At 42.7% G+C, this 19680-nt stretch overlaps 1 protein-coding gene across 3 annotated transcripts in view; it reads left to right on the top strand.

Annotated features, from left to right (window-relative positions):
- ARHGAP29 (Rho GTPase activating protein 29) overlaps window positions 1–19680 on the top strand; it is a 67731-nt gene that overhangs the window by 2568 nt on the left and 45483 nt on the right. For 2 of the 3 annotated variants that reach the window (XM_048496243.1, XM_048496240.1), the window contains exon 2: window positions 2189–2533. In XM_048496243.1, coding sequence (XP_048352200.1) covers window positions 2272–2533 — 262 coding nt within the window. In that variant the 5' untranslated portion in view covers window positions 2189–2271. Of the gene's footprint in view, window positions 1–2188; window positions 2534–14799; window positions 14926–19680 lie in introns of those variants that run through there. The other variant, XM_048496244.1, reaches the window with a different exon arrangement.

The following is a 19680-nucleotide window of genomic DNA, read 5'->3' as shown; positions in this document are numbered from 1 at the left end:
AGGGAGAGATTTGGGATCTATTTTAGTTGGGTTTTAATTGAAATTATGTGTTACTGTTGTAAGCTGACTTGAAACACGAGGAAAGGTGAAGCAGGGCAACCCAATCCAGATGTGGAAAAACAACCACAGGAGGCAGTGCCATCTTGCACTGAAGCATTTGCTTCCGGCCGACATAAATTCATTTATGCTGGCCAAGAATGCAAATGGGGGGGGGGGGTACCACAGAACTCTTTGGCACCCAAACAGCTTGCAGCCACTGCTTTCACAGCTGCAGTGACCTAATGTTGAGGCCAGTGCAGCTGGGGGTGTTCCCAGAGGCAGAGCTGATGACAGTCAGCTTCCGCTGGGTTTTGACTCTGGGAACGTTGCTGGGATGGTCGACAAGTTGAGCCTGTGGAGGGTTTTCAGGTGGCACAGGAGCAGCTCTATTCCCGGCTGTCCCAGGGTCTGGATTGGGCTGTAAATGTTTTAATAATAATAATCCCTATACAGCCCAGTCCAAATGTCTTCATCCAGTGATTTCATGTAGATATTGAGGAGCATAGGGTCAAAATGGAAACTTGTGGGATCCCAAAGGCCAAGCAGCATTCCCTCACTACTATCGTCTGAAACCTACCCTCCTGGTAGGACTGGAACTACTGCAGAATGGTGCCTGTCAGTCTAGAAAGGCAATCCAGAAGGATACCATGATCAGTGGTATTGAAAGTCACTGAGAGATCTGAGAGAATCAGTCACATGCCCTCTGTCTATCTCCTGGCACAGGTCATCCATCAGGGCTACCAAGGCTGTTTCAGTGCCATAACTAGACTAGAAATGATCTTAACAGGGAGACTTCTGGGAAAAGGCAAGAAATATTTTCTTCAGTGAATTCATTCCATTTCTGAGGTCCTACTCATATTGTGCTTTCAAAAACAAGAATTCTCAGTCTTGAAACTGCTTAAAGTTCACTTTCAAGTCTTCCTATACATTGTCTCACAGAAAGAAAAAAACTCAATGTTGACTTAATCTGCAGCCACTTCCAGGACCTTCTTTATATTGAAAGGAGGTGGTTACCATCCTAGGGGACCAGGAAAAAATGATGAAATTGAAAACCAATGGTAGAGAAGAATCCCTAGGGCCCCTTCCGCACATGCAGAATGATCCAATTTCAATCCATTTTCACAATTGTTTGCGAGTGGATTTTGCTATTCCACAAAGTAGAATCCAGCTGCAAAGTGCATTGAAAGTGCATTATTTTGCATGTGCGGAAGGGGCCTAGGCCCTAGGTGATCCCAAGCAGAATGCAGTTAAAACAGCTGTGATAGCCAAGGGATTCCAGAGATTCAGGTGGTTTTATCTGCGGTGGCCATTTTAATATCGGGGCTTTTTTTCTACAGCAGAAGCACACTGCTTTCTCTTCCTCTGAACAATGCAGTACCACATTTTTATCTTTTGGTGGGACAGGGTATAGGCAATGATTAATTGGCTTGATATAAGATAGATACAAAGAACTAGAAACATTTGTGAACAAAGCCTCAGTAACTTCAGAGGTCAACTTTTCGCCTTTGTAGTTGTACTATCTGTGACAATTTTAATGCGCATGTTATCCTTATGCTGAACCTACTAAAATGGTAATGTCTGTAACTCCTTAGGTACTCCCCAGAACCGGGGCCATTACACTCCGCAGTGTGTTTCCATGACACATAGGGTTGAAGGAAAAAGAGTGAATGTGTCATATTTTAACAGTTGTAGTAGACACACTATATAAGCCTGTAATGTACACCTTTTAAATTTTTAACTTGTAAAACAGTCCTTGAGAAAAACTGCTTCTTTTTATTGTAACTTATTTTGATATGTAAATGCTGTAAAATGTGGTTTTTATTAGAACAATGTAGTTTTCAAACTGTATGTGCATTCTTAGTCCAAATAAGAATCTTTGTAACTCAGTATAGAAACTCTAATTTAAGATAGCTTTGTAAGGTATAAATATTTTGGGCAACACATTAGGGAATATATTTTCAAAGTAGTCACAGGACTGTTCTCTTTTGTTGCTGGTGTCCATATAGTTTAATTACCAGATCTGCTTTTGAAGCCTCATCTGAGCATTTTCAAAAGATGCATCTAGTCATGTATTTAAAAAGTGTTTGAGATGCTTCTTTGCATTTTCATTTTTGTTCAGCTGACTCCCCTTTTTTCTCTTCCTCCTCAGGACTTCATGTTTTACTTGTCCAATGGACCCTAAATAACATTGAATGTTAAGTCTGGGAATTTCATAAGTCTGCAGCGGCTGGGATGTTGCGACAGAACGGTGGAGGCAACAAGCGTGGTTTAGGATTAACCAAACTATCTACCTCCAATTTCTTCACCATCTCTAATTCAGGAAACTGGGGGATGGGGCGCAGTACTAAGAGCAGCTCTTTGAGCAGTATTAGCTCCAACTCTGATTGTTATGACAGCACTGTTGTGGACCCGGAATACATCATGCAGTTGGTGAATGATGTCAGAAAATTTGCAGATGTTCTACTTTATTTGAAAGAAGCCATTCTTTCAGAAGGTATGTTTATTGCTTCTTTGCAACTAGTCTGTTTGAAATGTGGCTGTTAAGATGCTATTTCTTTGTATGTTTTGCCTCATACAGGAAGTGATTGAATTTTTCAGCATGCTTCCTCTATTAAACATGGTAGAAAGCATTTCATAATTGGCACATATGCAGAACTTAAAATAAGCAAAACTCAGTAATGAAGTCTGTAAATATGGAAGGGAGCGACATGTTAGAAATGGATTTTGTTAAAAATTATTGACATTTAAGTGACTGAAAGATCAGCAACTGGGTAGTAAGTGTTCTGGCATTTTAGTTGGGCAAGTGTTAACTGCTGAAAAAAATTGAAAATAGGTTTAACTTCTGTAGGTTTTTTTCTCCCTAAACAAGAAGGGATATCATGTTGGTGAGGGAGCAAGTTTGTTTTCTGCTGCTTCAGAGATGAGGACCAGGAGTAATGGGTCCAAGGTGAAGAAAAAGAGATTCCACCTAAACATCAGGAAAAAATTCCTAACAGTAAGGACTGTTCAACAGTGGAATGCACTACCTCGGAGTGTGGTGGAGTCTCATTCTTTGGAAGTTTTTAAAGAGAGGCTGGATGGTCGTCTGTCAGGAGTGCTTTGATTGTTGTATTGTTGCATTGCAGTGGGGTGGACTTGATGGCCCTTGAGGTCACTTCCAACTCTATGGTTCTAAGTCATTTTTGCCACTTACTGCAGGTGGAAACAGCAAATTTGTTTGCTTGGGCTTGTGGTCAGTCTTTTAATGCATTAGCATTGTTAGTTAGGGGCATCAATTTTCCTTGAGCAGGAGCAGAGAGGTTTTCTGAAGTAAATCTCTTGGCATTGTAACTTTCCATTTTGTGAAAGATAGCAAATGTTTCTATTGCTAATTTCTCCAATTCTGCTTTTAATTCAAGAATGTTTTCAACAAGTTGATTATACCTCATTGTATTGTGTAGAGGTAGTTGAAGGATTCTATTGAAGGATCTGGAATCCAGATGTTATTACACCTATTGGTAACTGAATATAATTTATTTTTGCAATGATCGGCATTTTTTGTGTGGAAATTTTTCATTCAGATACAATTTGCAGATTTTCTGAAAACTTTCTGATGTTAAATCATGCTCCCCCAACTCCAGGTGGGGCTGCCATTTGCCTTATAGGATGTGGAGGACACACTCATAGCGTATTCTGAGTTTGTTTATTCCACAGTCAGGTTTACCTCGGCAATATATCATTGATCAATACTCTGGGTGTTCCAACATATTCAATTTGATTTGCACACAGAATCATTGTGTTAGGCTGCTTAAATATTTTTAAAAGAAACTGATACTATCAGCAAATACAAAGATGACCACAGACCTTTTCAGGCTAATGTGTTACATATGCATATTCTGTTTACACATGTTTTTAAAAGTCACAGTTTAGGTCAGCACACTAAAGGTCTCAGTACTAAACACTACAAAACAAGCAACATAGCACTGGTGCACTTAGAATTTTTAGTACAAAAAGCTGGGTGTAGTTGGGTTTTGGAAGTGAAAGTATTCACTGTATAGGTAGGAGTGTTGTCTCCAAAAAGGGGGTGTGAAAACTGAACTTCCTTGTTTTCATTGGTTGGTAATTAGCTTACGTTTGTCATTTACTCTGTATTCTAGAAACCACTTTGAACTGTAGTGCTTTTCCAGTTGTAATCTTGATAGAAATCTCATTCTTTTTTCAATGCAGCTGAACTTAAGCGAGTAGGAATATATTAATCAGCTTGCCATCCTTGGGTGTGCACTGGACACACTTAAAATGTTTATATCCTAGGAACTCTCAGTTCTTGAGGCTTTCAGGTAGGAATACTGTTTCTTTATTAGAGGAACTGCAACATATTGTTTGAAAAGTAGGAACTGAGTCCTTCAGAGGAGTCTAGACTATTTAATAGAACATAATCTCTGTAACACAGATAAATAAGCTGGTACCAGCTAACCTGGCATGAATTCATTTTGAGGAATTCTTCCATAATTTGTGTTTGTAAACCAACTTGAAAGTAATCATTGTCATTCAAGGGACCTGAACCTCCACAGAAATAATTCCCTTATTTTCTGAATGCCCAGTAAGTCTGTTTTTGAGCAGCAGTGGTAAATATACATGGTAAATGTCAACCATATCTCTCACTGTCAATCAACCAGCATGAAATCCATCGTTCAGTCTTGCTTCAAATTCAAAAGCAGTGATTTTTTATTTTTTTTCCCCCCAGGGTTTAGTTTGATTAGCTAAACTGGGCAACTTTATTCTTGTCCATCAGAATTATACTTCTGTTTGGCAAACTAATGAATGCCATAATATCTCAGCTTGTTCTAGCTGGGTCCTGTAGCTGAATCAAGGTGTGGTATCTTTACCTCACCGGAACAACAGCAAGCTTTGGATGACAACTGGGAAAGAAGTGAGAATTGAAACTCTTGCCATTGCCTCTGAGATCTAGACAATTCCATTTGAATTTTTCCTGATTATTTTCCTATATCTATAGTCATCAGTATCCGCTATGCCATCTTTTGGGTGTCTAATCTTAAGGCAAATAGAACTACACAAAATAAGTTATTTTTAGTTTTTTATTTATTTTGCAATCTGAAGTATCATTCATACCAGTAATTGAATCTTGAAGCAAAGGGCATAGTAGTATGTGAGCTATCCACACAGACAAAGAATGAAAACTTCGTAAAGAAACTTTGTCCTAACTAAACTTGAAAACTAGAGTTTTGATGGATAGTAAACACAAATTGGTGATATGTTCAGCCTATCAACAATATCCTATGAGGACTACACTTTGGCCAGTTTAAGTTCATGTTTTGTATGCATTGTTTAAGTTGGTTTAATTTTGATAGTGAATTCTGAATCTACTCTAAGACTGGTATTAGGTAACACCAGTCATTTTTCTCTATACAGGATTTGAGTTTTGATAATTATTTTGCTGGCTGTACTACACCAAGGTTAACATTATGTAAATACTTTGATATGTGGTATTTACCCTACTCCTCACCCCCAAGTGTATGTATGCTTTGTTTCTAAACTGGAAAAGCAATGAAACAACTGTGTGAGTAGTTAACAGCAGAAATCTTCAACTTTGCCATTCTAAAAATGAGAATTTTTAAACTTCATCTAGTCTTAACATTGGATGTTAATTTCATTACACATTGTTAGCACACTATAGACTTTGTCTACTTGGGCATCATCTTACACAGTGCATATCTATGCTCAGTATAGCCACATGCACTGTAGTGTCAAATAATGAGCAGTGAATGATGAAATTATTTTAGTGGACTTCATCACAGGCTGGAGAGCAGTCTATTTACTTCCCCAAAATCTTACACTGGGAAATCATTGGTTGCCAGTGGTATTTGCTTAGTGGTACTTACTTTAGAGCTACTTAAACATCACTTGCTGTTTGCTAACCTGAACCTTCCTTAGCCCGACTGCAAGTGCTATAGAAATTCTTTGTGTCTGCCTGTTGACCCTGAGGTTTGTAGTTGACCAGTATATTATACTGGATGTAGTGACATGAAACCAATCCAGTGACCACAGGATACATGTAATATCTATGTTCCACCTAACTCCCGATAGCCTGTGGTGTTCTCTACCAACTGGAATTTGACTTCAGTGGCAGTTGCACACGGAGTGCATTACAGTACTGTAGTCTTGAGGTTACAGTAGCGTGAATCCATGTGACTGGATTGGCTTAGGTAAGAAAGTCATCCTCTAGGCTACATGAAGCTGAAGAAAGCTTTTTTACCACTGAATTAACTTGCTTCTCCAGTAATAGTGATGAGTATAATCCTTAGAGTCAGCAAGTTCCAGCTGGACCCTGTCAAAAGTGAGAAAAAGTGATATCACTGGAGAAGCAGGGGCATTAGGGGCCCTAGCATTACAATCTCTCAAGGTGAGATGCAAGTTAGAAAAGCTGTGAAATCAGTTTTGTCTCATCATCCATTTTTCTGTACTTCCCACCCTCCTATCTTCAGTTTCCATTAGCACAGAAGTGGTACCTTCACCAACATCTGCCCCCAATTAGCCGATATCACAAGTACTACTACTAGGAACCCCACAACACTTGACATCCTGGCAACTTCGAAGAAACTGTAAAAACATTCCAGAAGATATTTAATGATGACCTAGAACTGAAGTCATTTAGGTCTTAGGCCAGTGGTTTTCACAGGTTCCAAGTATACAATTAGATTCTTTGTCTCCCTTGCTGGTTGAACTTGTTCTAAACAGGCTGTGAACTGCAAGCTCATACTATTGCATTGGATAGGATTGTGTGTATATATTTACAGGTGCCACAACTATTAAGGAACCTAGGGAGATAGCAAGGGCTTGATCATGCTCAGAAAGACTCCTGACTTGAATGGCAGCTCCATAAAACATATCTCTTAGGTTTCAAAAATGAATTATCTTATAATAGTGGGTGCTGATAGTTCATTGCATGTCAAAAATTTTGCAGGGGTATATATCTAGGCGTGGGTTCCTCTTATTCATTGTGTCAAAATATATTATTGAATAACTCTGAATAAAAACCAGGCACTATATGTAAAATACTAGTTTGTTTAGGCTTAAAATTCACTAGATCATTGGTATGTTTTGGTATGTTGCAAATTGTTGCATACGCTGCTTGTTCATGAACTACTGGACATATTCAACTGCTGACATGTTCAGAATTGAGTTTTTCTCCTTCTGCTAGAAACCTGACATTTGGATTGCAATCAGTTCTGTAAGTATTGCAAAGGGCTACAAAAATTACGTTGTTTCCTATTTTGTTTTTATCAGATGTTTGCGCCCCTATACTCGGTCTCAGGGAAAGATGTCAGGAGGTGTGTGTATCAAACCACCGAATCTTCCTGGACCTTTCTTGTGGTTAAATGCTCTGCAGGACTCTGGTGACTGCCCCTTCTGATTCTCTTTTAGCCTTAAAGAATCTTATTTATACACTTCTTTCGTCAAAAACATTATTACTTGCATTGCATTGGGGCACCACCACAAAACAGCATCCGGAGAATGCCCTATGCAGTGCATTTAGCCCCCAGCTGAATTCTCCCTGCCCCCCACTGAACTCCCCCTGGTGCCTCTGGGCTCAAGGCTTCACTCTACAGGGTGGGTGAGCAAGTGGCACAGCCTCCCCTCCCCGCAACTTCCTCCCACCACTGGGCCCAAGGCTTCACTCTGCAGCGTGGAAGAGTAAGCAACACAGCCCTCCCCGTCTTCTTCCTGTCACCATCCCTGGGCCCAAGGCTGCACTCTGCAGGGCGGGTGAACAAGCATTGTGGCCTTCCAACCCCCCCCCCCCCCCCTAGCTTCCTCCCCGGCTTCCTGTTGCCCTCTGCAGGGTGTGCAGGCGAGCAAAAGGTGCAACTCCACCCCAACTTCCTTCCCAGTTTCCTCCTGGGCCTGAGGTTGTACTCTGCAGGGTGGACGAACAAGTGGCATGGACAGCCTCCCTCCTTTCCTCCGGCTTCCTCCCCATCTTACCAGAAGTTTGGGCCACCTCGTCCCATTGGGCCTTACCTGCGGGGGAGGAGGCCAAAATGCGCCCCCACATGATGCTCTCTCTGCCCCCCTGGATATGCTGCTGCTGCACTTTTAAACATAGACCATTGAAAAAAGAGCATTTATATTGGCTATTAGCGAGAGTTGCCTTTTTGTAAAGTTGTGCCTGCTGTTTTGTTTCCTGCAGCAGGAACATGAAACAAAAAGGTGGGCACAGTTTTACAAAAAGGCAAGTCTTGTTTAAAGCCTGTGAACCGTATTTCTGCTCACTTTCATTGTCAGGGTAAAATCTATAAGAATATTTCCCATATCTAATGGATTGTACACATCTTGGCAAATGTTAAGTCTAATCCTCAGCATATTGAGCTGTGGAAGGATCTGCAAAATATAATTGATGGTGGTGATCCAAAATTTTAATTTTAGCAGCAGCAGTGGGAGCCTCCAGTATACTCCACTATGAGACTGACATTTTTTAAAAGAACTGCTGGCTACATGAGAATGTATGGAGTGCTTCTTAAAAATTTGCACCAGACTGAATCTGGTGATACAGCAATGATACAGCATCAGTGAATTGGGTTGTAGAGGGTTGGTGACTATAGATATCAACATATCCTATGCTGCTGGCCACTGTACAGGAGTGTGCATGTCAAAAAATTTAGAATTTCTGAATGAAAATTGGGGATGGCATGCTGTTTATTATCCTGAATTTCGAGGACTCTTTTCCATTTTAAGTTTTTCAGATATTTTTTCTCAGCATTTAGGGAAACTATATCAATTTCCCTGTGACAGATGGACAAAGGTTCTGCCCCTTTCTAAAAAACACCCATTTTGTTAAATCCTGTTTTGTTTGTTTGTTTGTTTGTTTGTTTGTTCAATTTATATACCGCCTTCCCCCAAGGGGCTCACAACAATTAAATACATTAAAACATTAGAACAACTAAAACACTCCACCCTCAAAAAATTAAAAGAACCATAATTGTTGATGGCAGAAAAAATTGTTTTCCCCCTCCTTCCCTTGCTTGCGCCTACGGGAAGCCAGATGTTAATTTGTAGCAAAAAATCAATGTTACCCTGGCTGGCCAAACACCTGGCGGAACAGATCCGGTTTGGAGGCCCTGCGGAAACTCTGTATGTCCCTCAGGGCCCTGATCTCACCTGGGAGCCTGTTCCACCCAGTAGGGGCCAGGGCTGTAAAAGCCCTGGCCCTTGTAGAGGCCAACTGGATCGCTTTGGGGCCAGGGATCACTAACAGGTCCGCCTCCGAGGACCAGAGGAGCCTGGCAGGGCAATATGGGGAGAGACGGTCCCTTAGGTATATAGGTCCGAGGCCACAAATGGCTTTAAAAGTCAAAACCCAAACTTTGAATACGACCCGGTACTCGATCGGCAGCCAGTGCAGTTGGCGTAATCTGGTCCCTAAAAACTGTCCCCGAGAGGAGCCTGGCTGCTGCATTTTGCATGAGTTTCAATTTCCGGATCATGGCCAAACGTGAGCCCGCGTAGAGCTAGTTACAGTAATCTAACCTAGAGGTGACCATAGCATGGATCAGAGTGGCCAGATCAGGACAGGAGAGATATGGGGCCAGTTGCCGTGCCTGCTGCAGATGATAAAAAGCCGCCTGCGCCATCTGGGTGACCTGGGCTACCAATAATAACGATGGATCCAGGATCACCCCAAGGCTCTTGGCGGATGAGGCCAGTTTTAACACCTCACCACATAGCGTAGGCAGGCCAAAGGCCACCGGACACTCCCCCCAACCCAGCCACAGGACCTCCGTCTTTGTAGGATTTAACTTCAGTCAGCTCGCACTCAATCAACCAGCCACAGCACCCAAACAATGCTGGAGAGCATCAGGGACCGCAGTCGGGTGGCTCTCCATTGTGAACATGAGCTGGGTGTAATCTGCATATTGGTGACACCGCAGCCCAAAACTCCAAACCAGACTTGCCAGGGGGTGCATGTAGATATTAAAAAGCATCGGAGAGAATCGCTCCTTGTGGCATCCCACATACAATGGGGGGCCATTTGGAGATCTCACCCCCCAACGCCACCTGCAGTCCCCGGTCTCGGAGAAACGAGGAAAGCCAACATAAGGCTGAACCCCGCATCTAACAACACCAGCAGCGCCAAACCACCTCTGTCCAAGTGTAGCCGGAGGTCGTCCACAACGGCAACCAACACAGTCTCGGTCCCATGACCAATGCGGAAGCTGGAATGGAAGAGATCAAATACGTTTGTGTCGTCCAGGAACCGCTGGAGCAGGTCCGTCGCCACTCGCTCAATTACCTTACCCAGAAACAGGAGAGCAGAGCAGTTAGCAGCCAATCAGGATCGCTGGAATGGGTGGAGGAACCAGATGGGAGCCAGGAGCAAGAGAGAAAAAGTTCTTACACTATCAGCTAAGGTAGACTTGGTCTGAGCCTTCTGAGAAAGAGAGATTGGATGGATCTTGTCTCAGAGTCTGCCTTCTATTTCAGCAGGCTAAACAAGTGAATGTGTGGAGGAGGATTTGTTTCTCCACAGTTTTAACTGAGAGACTCTCAGGAGACCTTAGAAGTCTCATAACCTGACTTCTGTGATAAAGCAGGCTATCTTAAGGAGTAGACTGTATGTGTCTCAAAGCCCTGGTTTCTGAGGAAAGCTAGTGACTTCTGAGAGGAAATTTACACTGAGAATTCTGAGGTTGAGACAATGCCAGTATTAACTTCAAGGAAGCAAACTTGGCTGCTAACTGCTCTCTGCTCTCCTAAATTATCATTGTTTTACATCTGTAAATAGTTTCTGTTCTCTTTTTCTGAACCACCTAATGCCCCTATCCTTGAGAGTAAATATAAGTTATTGCTCTTTTTCTGTTTCCCACATGGGCTGGATTTATTTTATTCAGAAGTCACTCAGTTTAATGGCATAGAAGCCTCACCGGTAGACCTTTGCATCAAGCTGCCTCTGCTTATACTTAAGACCCCTGATCTTCTCCGCTCTCATTTTCATGTTCCCTGGAGTTAGCAGGAACAGGGTGGGAGGGGGAGAGAAGAAGCTTGTCTCAACAGACAGATATTTGGAAGCACCTCCCTCCCTTTAAATCGTCTATGTGAAAAAAATATTTTCAACCCCCTTAAAAATTGTGCTTTACAATTTGAAGTAACTGGCGATACCAACTAACAGATGATTGAAGAAGTTCTGCCCATAGAAAATAATTAGCCCTGATCAGCTGCCTGGCATTTTTTTCTATATAAATTTTAAAGGCCTGTTATTTTCTGTGGGGCCTTTAGTTTCAGAGGCCTGCTTTGATGCCATTGAAAATCATGGTCCTTTAAAACGTAAAGGAATGGAGATGTCACCAAATAGCTGTTTGGCAAACCAACTTCCTCTTTCTCCCTCTTGGCTCTAGGCCAATGAAATCTGAACAACTCCTGAAATTCCAGAAGATAAATTTTCATTACTCCCAAAATTTTGGCGGGTTTAAAGTCATTTAAGATATTCTGAAGATTATCCAAAACAGCTAGTTTCCAGCATATTTTCATCTTGGATGTATCCAAATGCACACGTTACTAGTATGCTCCTGTAAACTGTTCTTGCCAGGCAGTGGGCATGAAAATGAAGCTTTTGCTTTTGACTTTATGGAGCATTAATCACCTGATGCTTGCACAGAAGACTACCCTTTCCTTTTTTATGGAGCAGAAGTAAGATAGCCAAGCTTGATTTCTATTAGAAACAATGGTTGGATTTGGAGATCAGGATCATTTCTTTAAATTATTTTGCAGAGTTCTGACGGTTCTTACCAAAATGAGTTTAAATTCAGTTACCTGACCAAACCATCCACTTCATTCTAATGTCCGTATCTGCATATGAAACTGTACATTGTATAGTATAACTTATTTGTAATAAAACATGACGTTTGAGGAAGGTGCTTTAGTTAGTAAATAGATTCCAAAACAAAATGAACAATACTGGCAATGTGTGTAATGGGCAGCTTGCAGATTCAGTTAACTTTTTTGTTAAGTCTAACTATCTTTCTGACTTAAAGTTGTGAACACTTGCCCTCCCCCAGTCACATACTCTGCATTCCTTCAGAACAAATGTTCACTTGTTGCTATAGTGTCGAAATCAACAGTTGGTAGGGGTATGTTTCCTGAGCAAGTACATTTGAGTGTTCAGGATCAGCTCCTACTGGAGAACTTAATTTTTGTTGACTTAATGCCCTTTGAAACAGCTTTGCTGTAAAAAAAACCTGTTCTCAACAGCTTTAATTTACTTCTAGTTTTAAAATACAGACAATATTAGACTTTCTTCCCAGATTTTAGATAATGAGTGATCACCCAGTGACCATATTACTTGAACTCATGGCTGCCAAGGCTTCAGTAGCTGTTCATGCCAGTTAGAGTTTTGAAATATGTCTGCTCAGTACCAAGTCATAAGAATTATATTCCTACTAAAAGTAAAACCCATTGTATGAACAAATGCAACAGGCTCTAAAAAACTGTTGGTGGGTTAATGGCACCTACTGAGGGGGCTAAGCCCTTCTGCCTTTCCTCCCACATTGGCCCCATGTCACCAGTTCCTCCTTGTCCTTCTCCTCTTCTGTGTGTGTGTGTGTGTGTGTTTGGTATGTGTGTGTGTGGTATGTGTGGCTGGAAGTGAGTCATGCATGACAATTGGTTGGAAGTGAGTTGTCACCACCATGCCTCACCTTTCATATAATAGGATCACATGCACACAACAGATTCAGTGTTGTAACTAGGGCCGAATTTATATAGTTAACTAGAAAATGCTGATGTTTTGTACAGGTAAAACTATCGCCATATTTATATCGTTGTATAGTTAAAAATACAAATTAAGACAAATTATGTTTATTACCTTCCATGAAATGTTGCAAGGATCCCTCACAAAGTTGAAGCTTAGTGAAGAGGTAATGTTAAGTGTGTGTAGCTAGAACAGACTCTGGTTACAATTCTGCAGTATTTCAATGTTATGTGTGTGAGTTCTATATAATGGATATGGTTAAGTGTCATCAAATTGTTAATTATTGAGCCTACTATTTGTACAAAAGCTGTGACATCATATATTTGCAGTGAAATATCCCCTGCCCCTTCATAGACAGTTTATTAGATTTAGTCCCATTCAATGGAATTCCAGTGATGAAGGTTTTTAAACTCATTCCTCTCCCTGTTCCGTGTCCGTAGGCTGCAGACTGTGGCATAAAAGATCGCTAAGTGCCAAAGACTTGTGTAACATCTCGATTTAGTATTCTTGACAAGTGCAACCTGTGGCTTCACTAAGGTTTCACAAAGCTTAGGAAAGTCTTGGGTATGTGTTTCTAAGGTCTTTACATTGTGAGCTCATGCAAGCACACTCTGTAGCTCAATGAGTTAACACTTCAAGAAAAGTTTTCTGAGTGGTAGAATTGTTTCTGTAAGATAAGAACTGCACACTCATAAGCTATTCTTGTACTTAAAGAAATCAAATCAATCTTGTTAGGTTACAGATGTGCACTCTAAGGATTTCAGTCAGGACTTGGAAATCATTTTCTTAGTAGCACTTTTGTGCAGTTTTAGAACTTTGGCAAATATTTCTATGACTCCTGTAAGGTTGAAGGATTTTGTTGCGTGTTTCTGGAATTCCGCTTTGCTAAAGTTCTGAAATATCAGTGGGAAGTCTTTGAGTAAAATCCCCAGGAGTGGAGATGGTTCAAATCCTAAATGTGATGGACCTGCAGGAATCAGTTTATCCCTAATTTTTACCACCTGGATACTTGGATTTTCTAACTAAAGAACAAACTGTCCTGAGCCATTTTTGGCAATAATATGCTACTTCGAACAGTTTGCAAGGCGCAAAGTCCATTTCTTTATTAGCACTCTAATCTTATAATCCTGGCTCTGTGTGGTCTATGCTTATGTGGGTTGTTAGAAAATACCCTTTCCCCCTGTTCATGGTGCGAATGGGAAAGAATGCAGAACAGATGGCAAAGAACACAAAATAAAATAAACAACTTGGATAACTTTGACAGGGACCATTCTCATAGTGCAAGTACAATTCTGACTCTTGAAAGATAAATGTTGTGTGTTTGCCATGCACGAAACAAGTTATACAAATAAAATAGGTTTTGTTTTCTCCACTTGAATTTGCTTATTGACACAGCTGAATGAAGTGTCCAGCTAGTCAACATTTGCAGCCTATTTCTCCCCTGAGCCAGAGGGCATCTTGTGGGTGTTTCCCATCAACCAATCAAGGAGGCAGGAAGTCATTTTTTTCTTTTCTTCCACTTCCTGTTGGAATGGGAACCTTCCTTTCTTCAGTCTTACTCCTGCATCAAGAAGAAGAGTTTGGATTTATATCCCTCCTTTCTCTCCTGTAGGAGACTCAAAGGGGCTTACAATCTCCTTGCCCTTCCCCCCTCACAACAAACACCCTGTGAGGTAGGTGGGGCTGAGAGAGCTCCGGAAAGCTGTGACTAGCCCAAGGTCACCCAGCTGGCGTCTGTGGGAGTGCACAGGCTAATCTGAATTCCCCAGATAAGCCTCCACAGCTCAGTTGGCAGACCGGGGAATCAAACCCGGTTCCTCCAGATTAGAATGCACCTGCTCTTAACTACTATGCCACTTCTACTCTCAAGGGAGCAACATGTCACTAAGTTGCATACTAGTTTTTCTTAACTTTAAAATTTTTTCCAACAGCTTCTGTTTTATTTTTCTTTGTGTTCTTTGTCCTCCTTCTTCCCCTCCTCACTCTATCGAGGGGAGCCTTCAGTCTCCTCTGAGGGAAGCCTTTAACCAAGGCATGCAGGGGGCCTCAGAATCAGAATTTCTCTCCAAAGAGGACATGGATTGCCCACTGGAGGCCAGGACCCAGCAGATCGCCTGAGGCACACCATCCACAGCTTTCCTCAGGTACTGGTCGGTGCGGCAGCCATTTCAGCTCTAAAGCCAAAAGGCGCACAAAAGTGAAATTGCAGGAGAAAATGACTGCCACAACCTCTAGTCCAGCATTGCAAGTGACTGCAGATTTTTAATGGCACATGCAGTTGGTATATAGATTTATTTTGAAGAAATGCCAACTGAAAGCCAAGATAATGAATTTGCATTGACAGATTTGAGGGGTTGGACTTTTATAATTCTTAAAGATTTTTATGCCTATATAACAAAATGTAATATGATGTTGTGAGATTTCATACCAGTGAGGGAGATGGGCATGGCAACTTGAAGTTGCTTCACCAAATGCATGATGTAAATTTTTATTTCCACTTCAACCATTTCTTCACTAAAAGTGCTACTTTGGCATCTGTTTGGTATTCAAAGCAAGAAAGAATCTGTGCTTTGCATTAGAAGGTCCCAGCTTGAGTCCCTTCAATCTCCAGTTAAAGGGATCAGATGGTAGGTGGTGAGAAAGGTCTCTGTCTAACACTTTGGAGAGCTACTGCTATCTCAGTAGACAGTACTGATCTCAGTAGACCTATGGTCTGGCTCAGTATAAAGCAGGTCACGTGTGTTCATATGACAAACTAATGAAGTGGCAACTTGTCTTATTTCTCCTAAGGATTAACTTTAAATTATGGCTAAAGAAACTGCCTAAAGTCAAAGTTGGCTATAGATGCTTGTGTTCTTGCTCTTGAACTGTAAAAACATGGTAACACCTTCTGAATGCGCCAACTGTTAAATCAACTTATTTCCGGTCAGGGTTAGGTCACAGTGACCCCATTTGCCTTTTTTTTCCTGAAAGGGCATGAGTCTGTGTGTCTTAATGAGCTCATTTGGTTGGATGTTTTGAAGGTACTATTTACTGTTGGAAGCTCCAGTGTAGCTATTATCCCATGTTAGTAAGATCAGTGGTACAAGATCAAGCACAATATATTAAATAATAGATAACCTTCTTACTTGAAGTAGTCTGAACTGTGTGCCAGTCATGTCAAGTGTATCATTCCTCAATCACCTAGCAGTGAAACTTCTGAAGTGTGTAGTGATTTGACATTTGGAAATGTTCATATAGATTAGGGATTCCAAAAGAGTTTTTCCTTGCTATACTGTGCTTGCACAGGGAACTTGGCTTTTTTACCTTTTTACCGCAGTTTTTCCCAAGCCTGTTTTAGTGTTTGTCTTTTCTAGAAAAACCCAACCCAGAGTAACTTTATGAACAGTGTTTTGCTATTTGATACGATTTCAATTTGTCACATAATTTGTAGTACTTTGAAATAAAGTAGACTTTCTAAATGTTACCCAACTTTGCTTAGACTTATTCCCAGAGAGTCATGTGTTAAGTCTGGTGCCTGTAAACTATAAAGAAAAGAGTGTCTAGCAACTCCCTTTCCCTTCACACTTACCCAAACGTTAGGATCACTTCACATTATTTGAAGCAGTTGCTCCTTAGTACTAGGGATGGGAATTCTTCTACCACACACAGTGTAAAATTCCCCCCCCTGACTTGAAAATTTGTCCCTCTCTGATACAAACTCTTACTTAATTAGTTCCCTTAGTTTGCTACTTGGAACTGAAAGTGTGTGTCCAGATTAGTTTTAATAGGTCTACTGGATCCTGAGATGTCATAATCTAGAACTGAAGGCTTATGGTTGTGCACCATGTTTTTCTGGTATTGTTCGAGTTCAGCTTTAGGGAAAAAAAGATGCTGAACCCCCATACCAGCTTTTTTTTTACCTTTTGGGGATTTTTTTGTGTTTTAAAGCCCCCAAAGCCCCCAAAATTCAAGCCACAAAGTTGAATGTAGGGATTGGCTGAGCCCCCTGGATTCTGGTTCTGCTGTCTTCTTGAGCTTTGGAGGCAGCAGGAGAAAGCCGAGTGCAGGGATTGAGTGAGCTGACCCTCCCTTCAGATTGAGTGAGCTGACCCTCCCTCTTTTTTAATGTTGCAGGGGCGAAGCAGCTGGAAAAATGCCAGAAAATGTTGACATTTTTTGGGATCAGCCTTTTGGTTTCCTTTGCTTCCATTTTTATTGGCCAAAAATAAAACTAAAAAAATGCAACAGGTTTTTTTCATGTTTATTTTCTGTACAGATTTGTCTGGGTGCATAGCCCTATGAGGGCATAAGAGTTCTACTCTCCCTAAGCCATTGGAGTCAGGAAGTTGCATGTAGTAACTGTTACCTCCCAAGGTAAAAACACCCTTCTCAGTTGCTTTCCTGCTGCCTGTGTGTTGAAAGCAAGGTGGTATGGATATCTCTTCTTTATTTCTAATCCCCTTTAAAATGTTTTTAACGGATAGTTTTCTGGTTGCCTTTGAATCCTTAGTGGTTTGTTTTATTAGTGTCTGTTGTTCTTCCTGTCTTTTTTGGGGAGAAAGGAAATTTGTAGTGGCTTAATGGCTGAAGTCAAAACTTCCCATTACTAGGAAAAAGTATTCACTTCCTTTGTCCATTATGAATTCCAGAAAGGGTGCGTATTATTGGAATGTTGCATCATAGCACTGAATGAAATGTTGGAAGTCAGAGTTGTTCTATTTTTTGCTCTGGGATGTTAACCAACATGCCTCCTTTAACACCCCCCCCCCCACCCCCAACACACACACACACACAATTTAAGTCGTGAGAGGTTTCTGGCTGGGCTACTGCTCTCATTTTTAAAGTTGTAATTTCATTCAGGAAATTCCCCCGCTTTGCTTTGTTAATCCAAAGAGAATACGTCTTTATTCTCTTGGAGGCGAAAGGCATCTTGTTGGGTGCTTTCCACCCCGGCTCAGGGAGGCAGGAAATAGAATTATGTCACTTCCTGTCGAGGCTTGGAACCCGCCCCTTGCCAGTATTCTTTCCTGCCTTCGCCAGGGAGTGCACGAAATTCTGGCTCTCTGCACAGAATTCCACTTGTCGCTTCTTACTCAATCTATTTGTCTTCCTGTCTTGCTTTTGTCTTGTGTCTGTGGCTTCTAGTGGCAGGGGTAAGTGTTAAGGGTCCCAGGGGGTCTTCCAGAGGGGTCCATAGGAGCTCCTTCCCCCCCCCCCTCACTCCCCTTCCCGCCAAAAAAGTTTCCAATATGGCCGACCAACGTTTCTCCCCTCCTAGGGGATATTTTCATAAATCTGCAGCCGAAGCTACCAGGTCCGCGCGCAAACGCTCCAACTCCACCAGGTCCTTAGAGACCCACGACCCAAACCGCAGGAGCAGCGAAACGGCTTATAGCCGCACCGACAAGGAACGCGCCCTGACTAGCGAGCCGGCCAAAAAGAAGAGCTCCGGCTCCGCCCCCTCTTCCTCGGCGCCTATTATTCGACCCGCGCGGACGCATTCCGAGCGCCCCCTGAGCGCTCCGCCGGCGGTTGCCAATTCTCCCGCCCGTACAGCGAGTCGCTCCGACGACGCCTCCCCCTCCCATCGGCCCAGAGAACGCTCTCAGGCTCGCTCTCCCGACGGAGCGCCGCAGCAGGGATCCATTGACGCGTCTAATTCAGACCCCTCCCCAGGCACCAGCAGACTGGACCACACTAGAGAGGGAGGAACTCCCTGCAATATGGAGGAGGGGGAAGCCCTGGTGGATGCTGAAGCCCCATTTAACTGGCAGTCTCTCACCCCTTCAGACTTTGCCAATTTCCTCAATAAGGCAATTGAAGACAAACTGCAGCAATTCCACAGGGCTGGGGAGCTTGCCTCTTCCACCCTGTCCATCTCAGGGGCCCACCAACCCCACGCGCATGGGTCTAGGGGTTACCCTAGCTCCCCATCGCCAGCTCCAGAAGTTTTTTCTCCCAGACCTGCTTCTGGTAGAACCAGAGATCCCAGGAGGAACCACCCTCCACACGAACACCCTAGATCTCCATCCAGATCTCCATCTCCGACATTGGATACCCTCCATTTCCCTGGAGATGAGAGAGACAGTGCAGAGGAGGATGACCCCTCCAGAGATCGCTTTTCAGACTCAGAGGAAGTGCCAACTATACCAGACAACTCTCCCAAGTGCTTCAAAGATGAGGAATTAGCCTTTCTCATAGCTAAGACCATCTCTGCCTTGGATTTACACGATGCAGCAGATGCCCAGGTCCCAGGGGCTGCAGCTTCGCTCCCGCCCATCAAGGGATGCCCCAAAGGAAGCACACACTTCCTCCCTCAGGATGAAGACCCACAATTGGTCTTTCCTATCCCAGAATGCTTCATCAAGAAGATCATGAAGGAGTGGGAAGCACCAGCGGCTAACAAACAGACCTTAGCTTCAGTTAAGAGACGTTATTTGGTACCGGAGTATGTGAACTCCATTCTCCAAGTCCCGGCAGCGGATGCCCCCCTTGTGGCCATCCAATCAGCAGGCCTTCTGGTTAAGGAGGGTGAAGGGAACATCAGAGATCCCCTGGATAAACGTTCGGATGCTATGCTGAAAAGATCACACGAATCCATTTCTGCTTCCATCAAGGCCCTGGCCCCAGCATCCACCGTAGCGAGGGCACTCCTGGTTTGGGCCAACCGGGCCCTAGAACTCTTGCCACCTGAACTGGTCGCTGTCAGAGAGGGACTAGACCGCATCAAAACTGGCGCAGCCTTCATCGCCGATGCTACCTTAGATGCTGTGATTCTTTCGGCCCGCGCCATGGCCTCCTCCTTGGTGGCACGCCGCAACGCATGGGTCAGATCTTGGCAGGTCGACACACATTCCAAGACCTTGCTCACCAGCTACTCATTCCAAGGAAAATCCTTGTTTGGTGAGGATCTACAA

This window comes from Sphaerodactylus townsendi, linkage group LG05 (assembly GCF_021028975.2).
Source record: "Sphaerodactylus townsendi isolate TG3544 linkage group LG05, MPM_Stown_v2.3, whole genome shotgun sequence".
In the NCBI taxonomy this organism is placed as follows: domain Eukaryota; kingdom Metazoa; phylum Chordata; class Lepidosauria; order Squamata; family Sphaerodactylidae; genus Sphaerodactylus; species Sphaerodactylus townsendi.
Note: the sequence above shows the minus strand (reverse complement) of the source record. Positions and strands in the feature narration are given on the sequence as shown.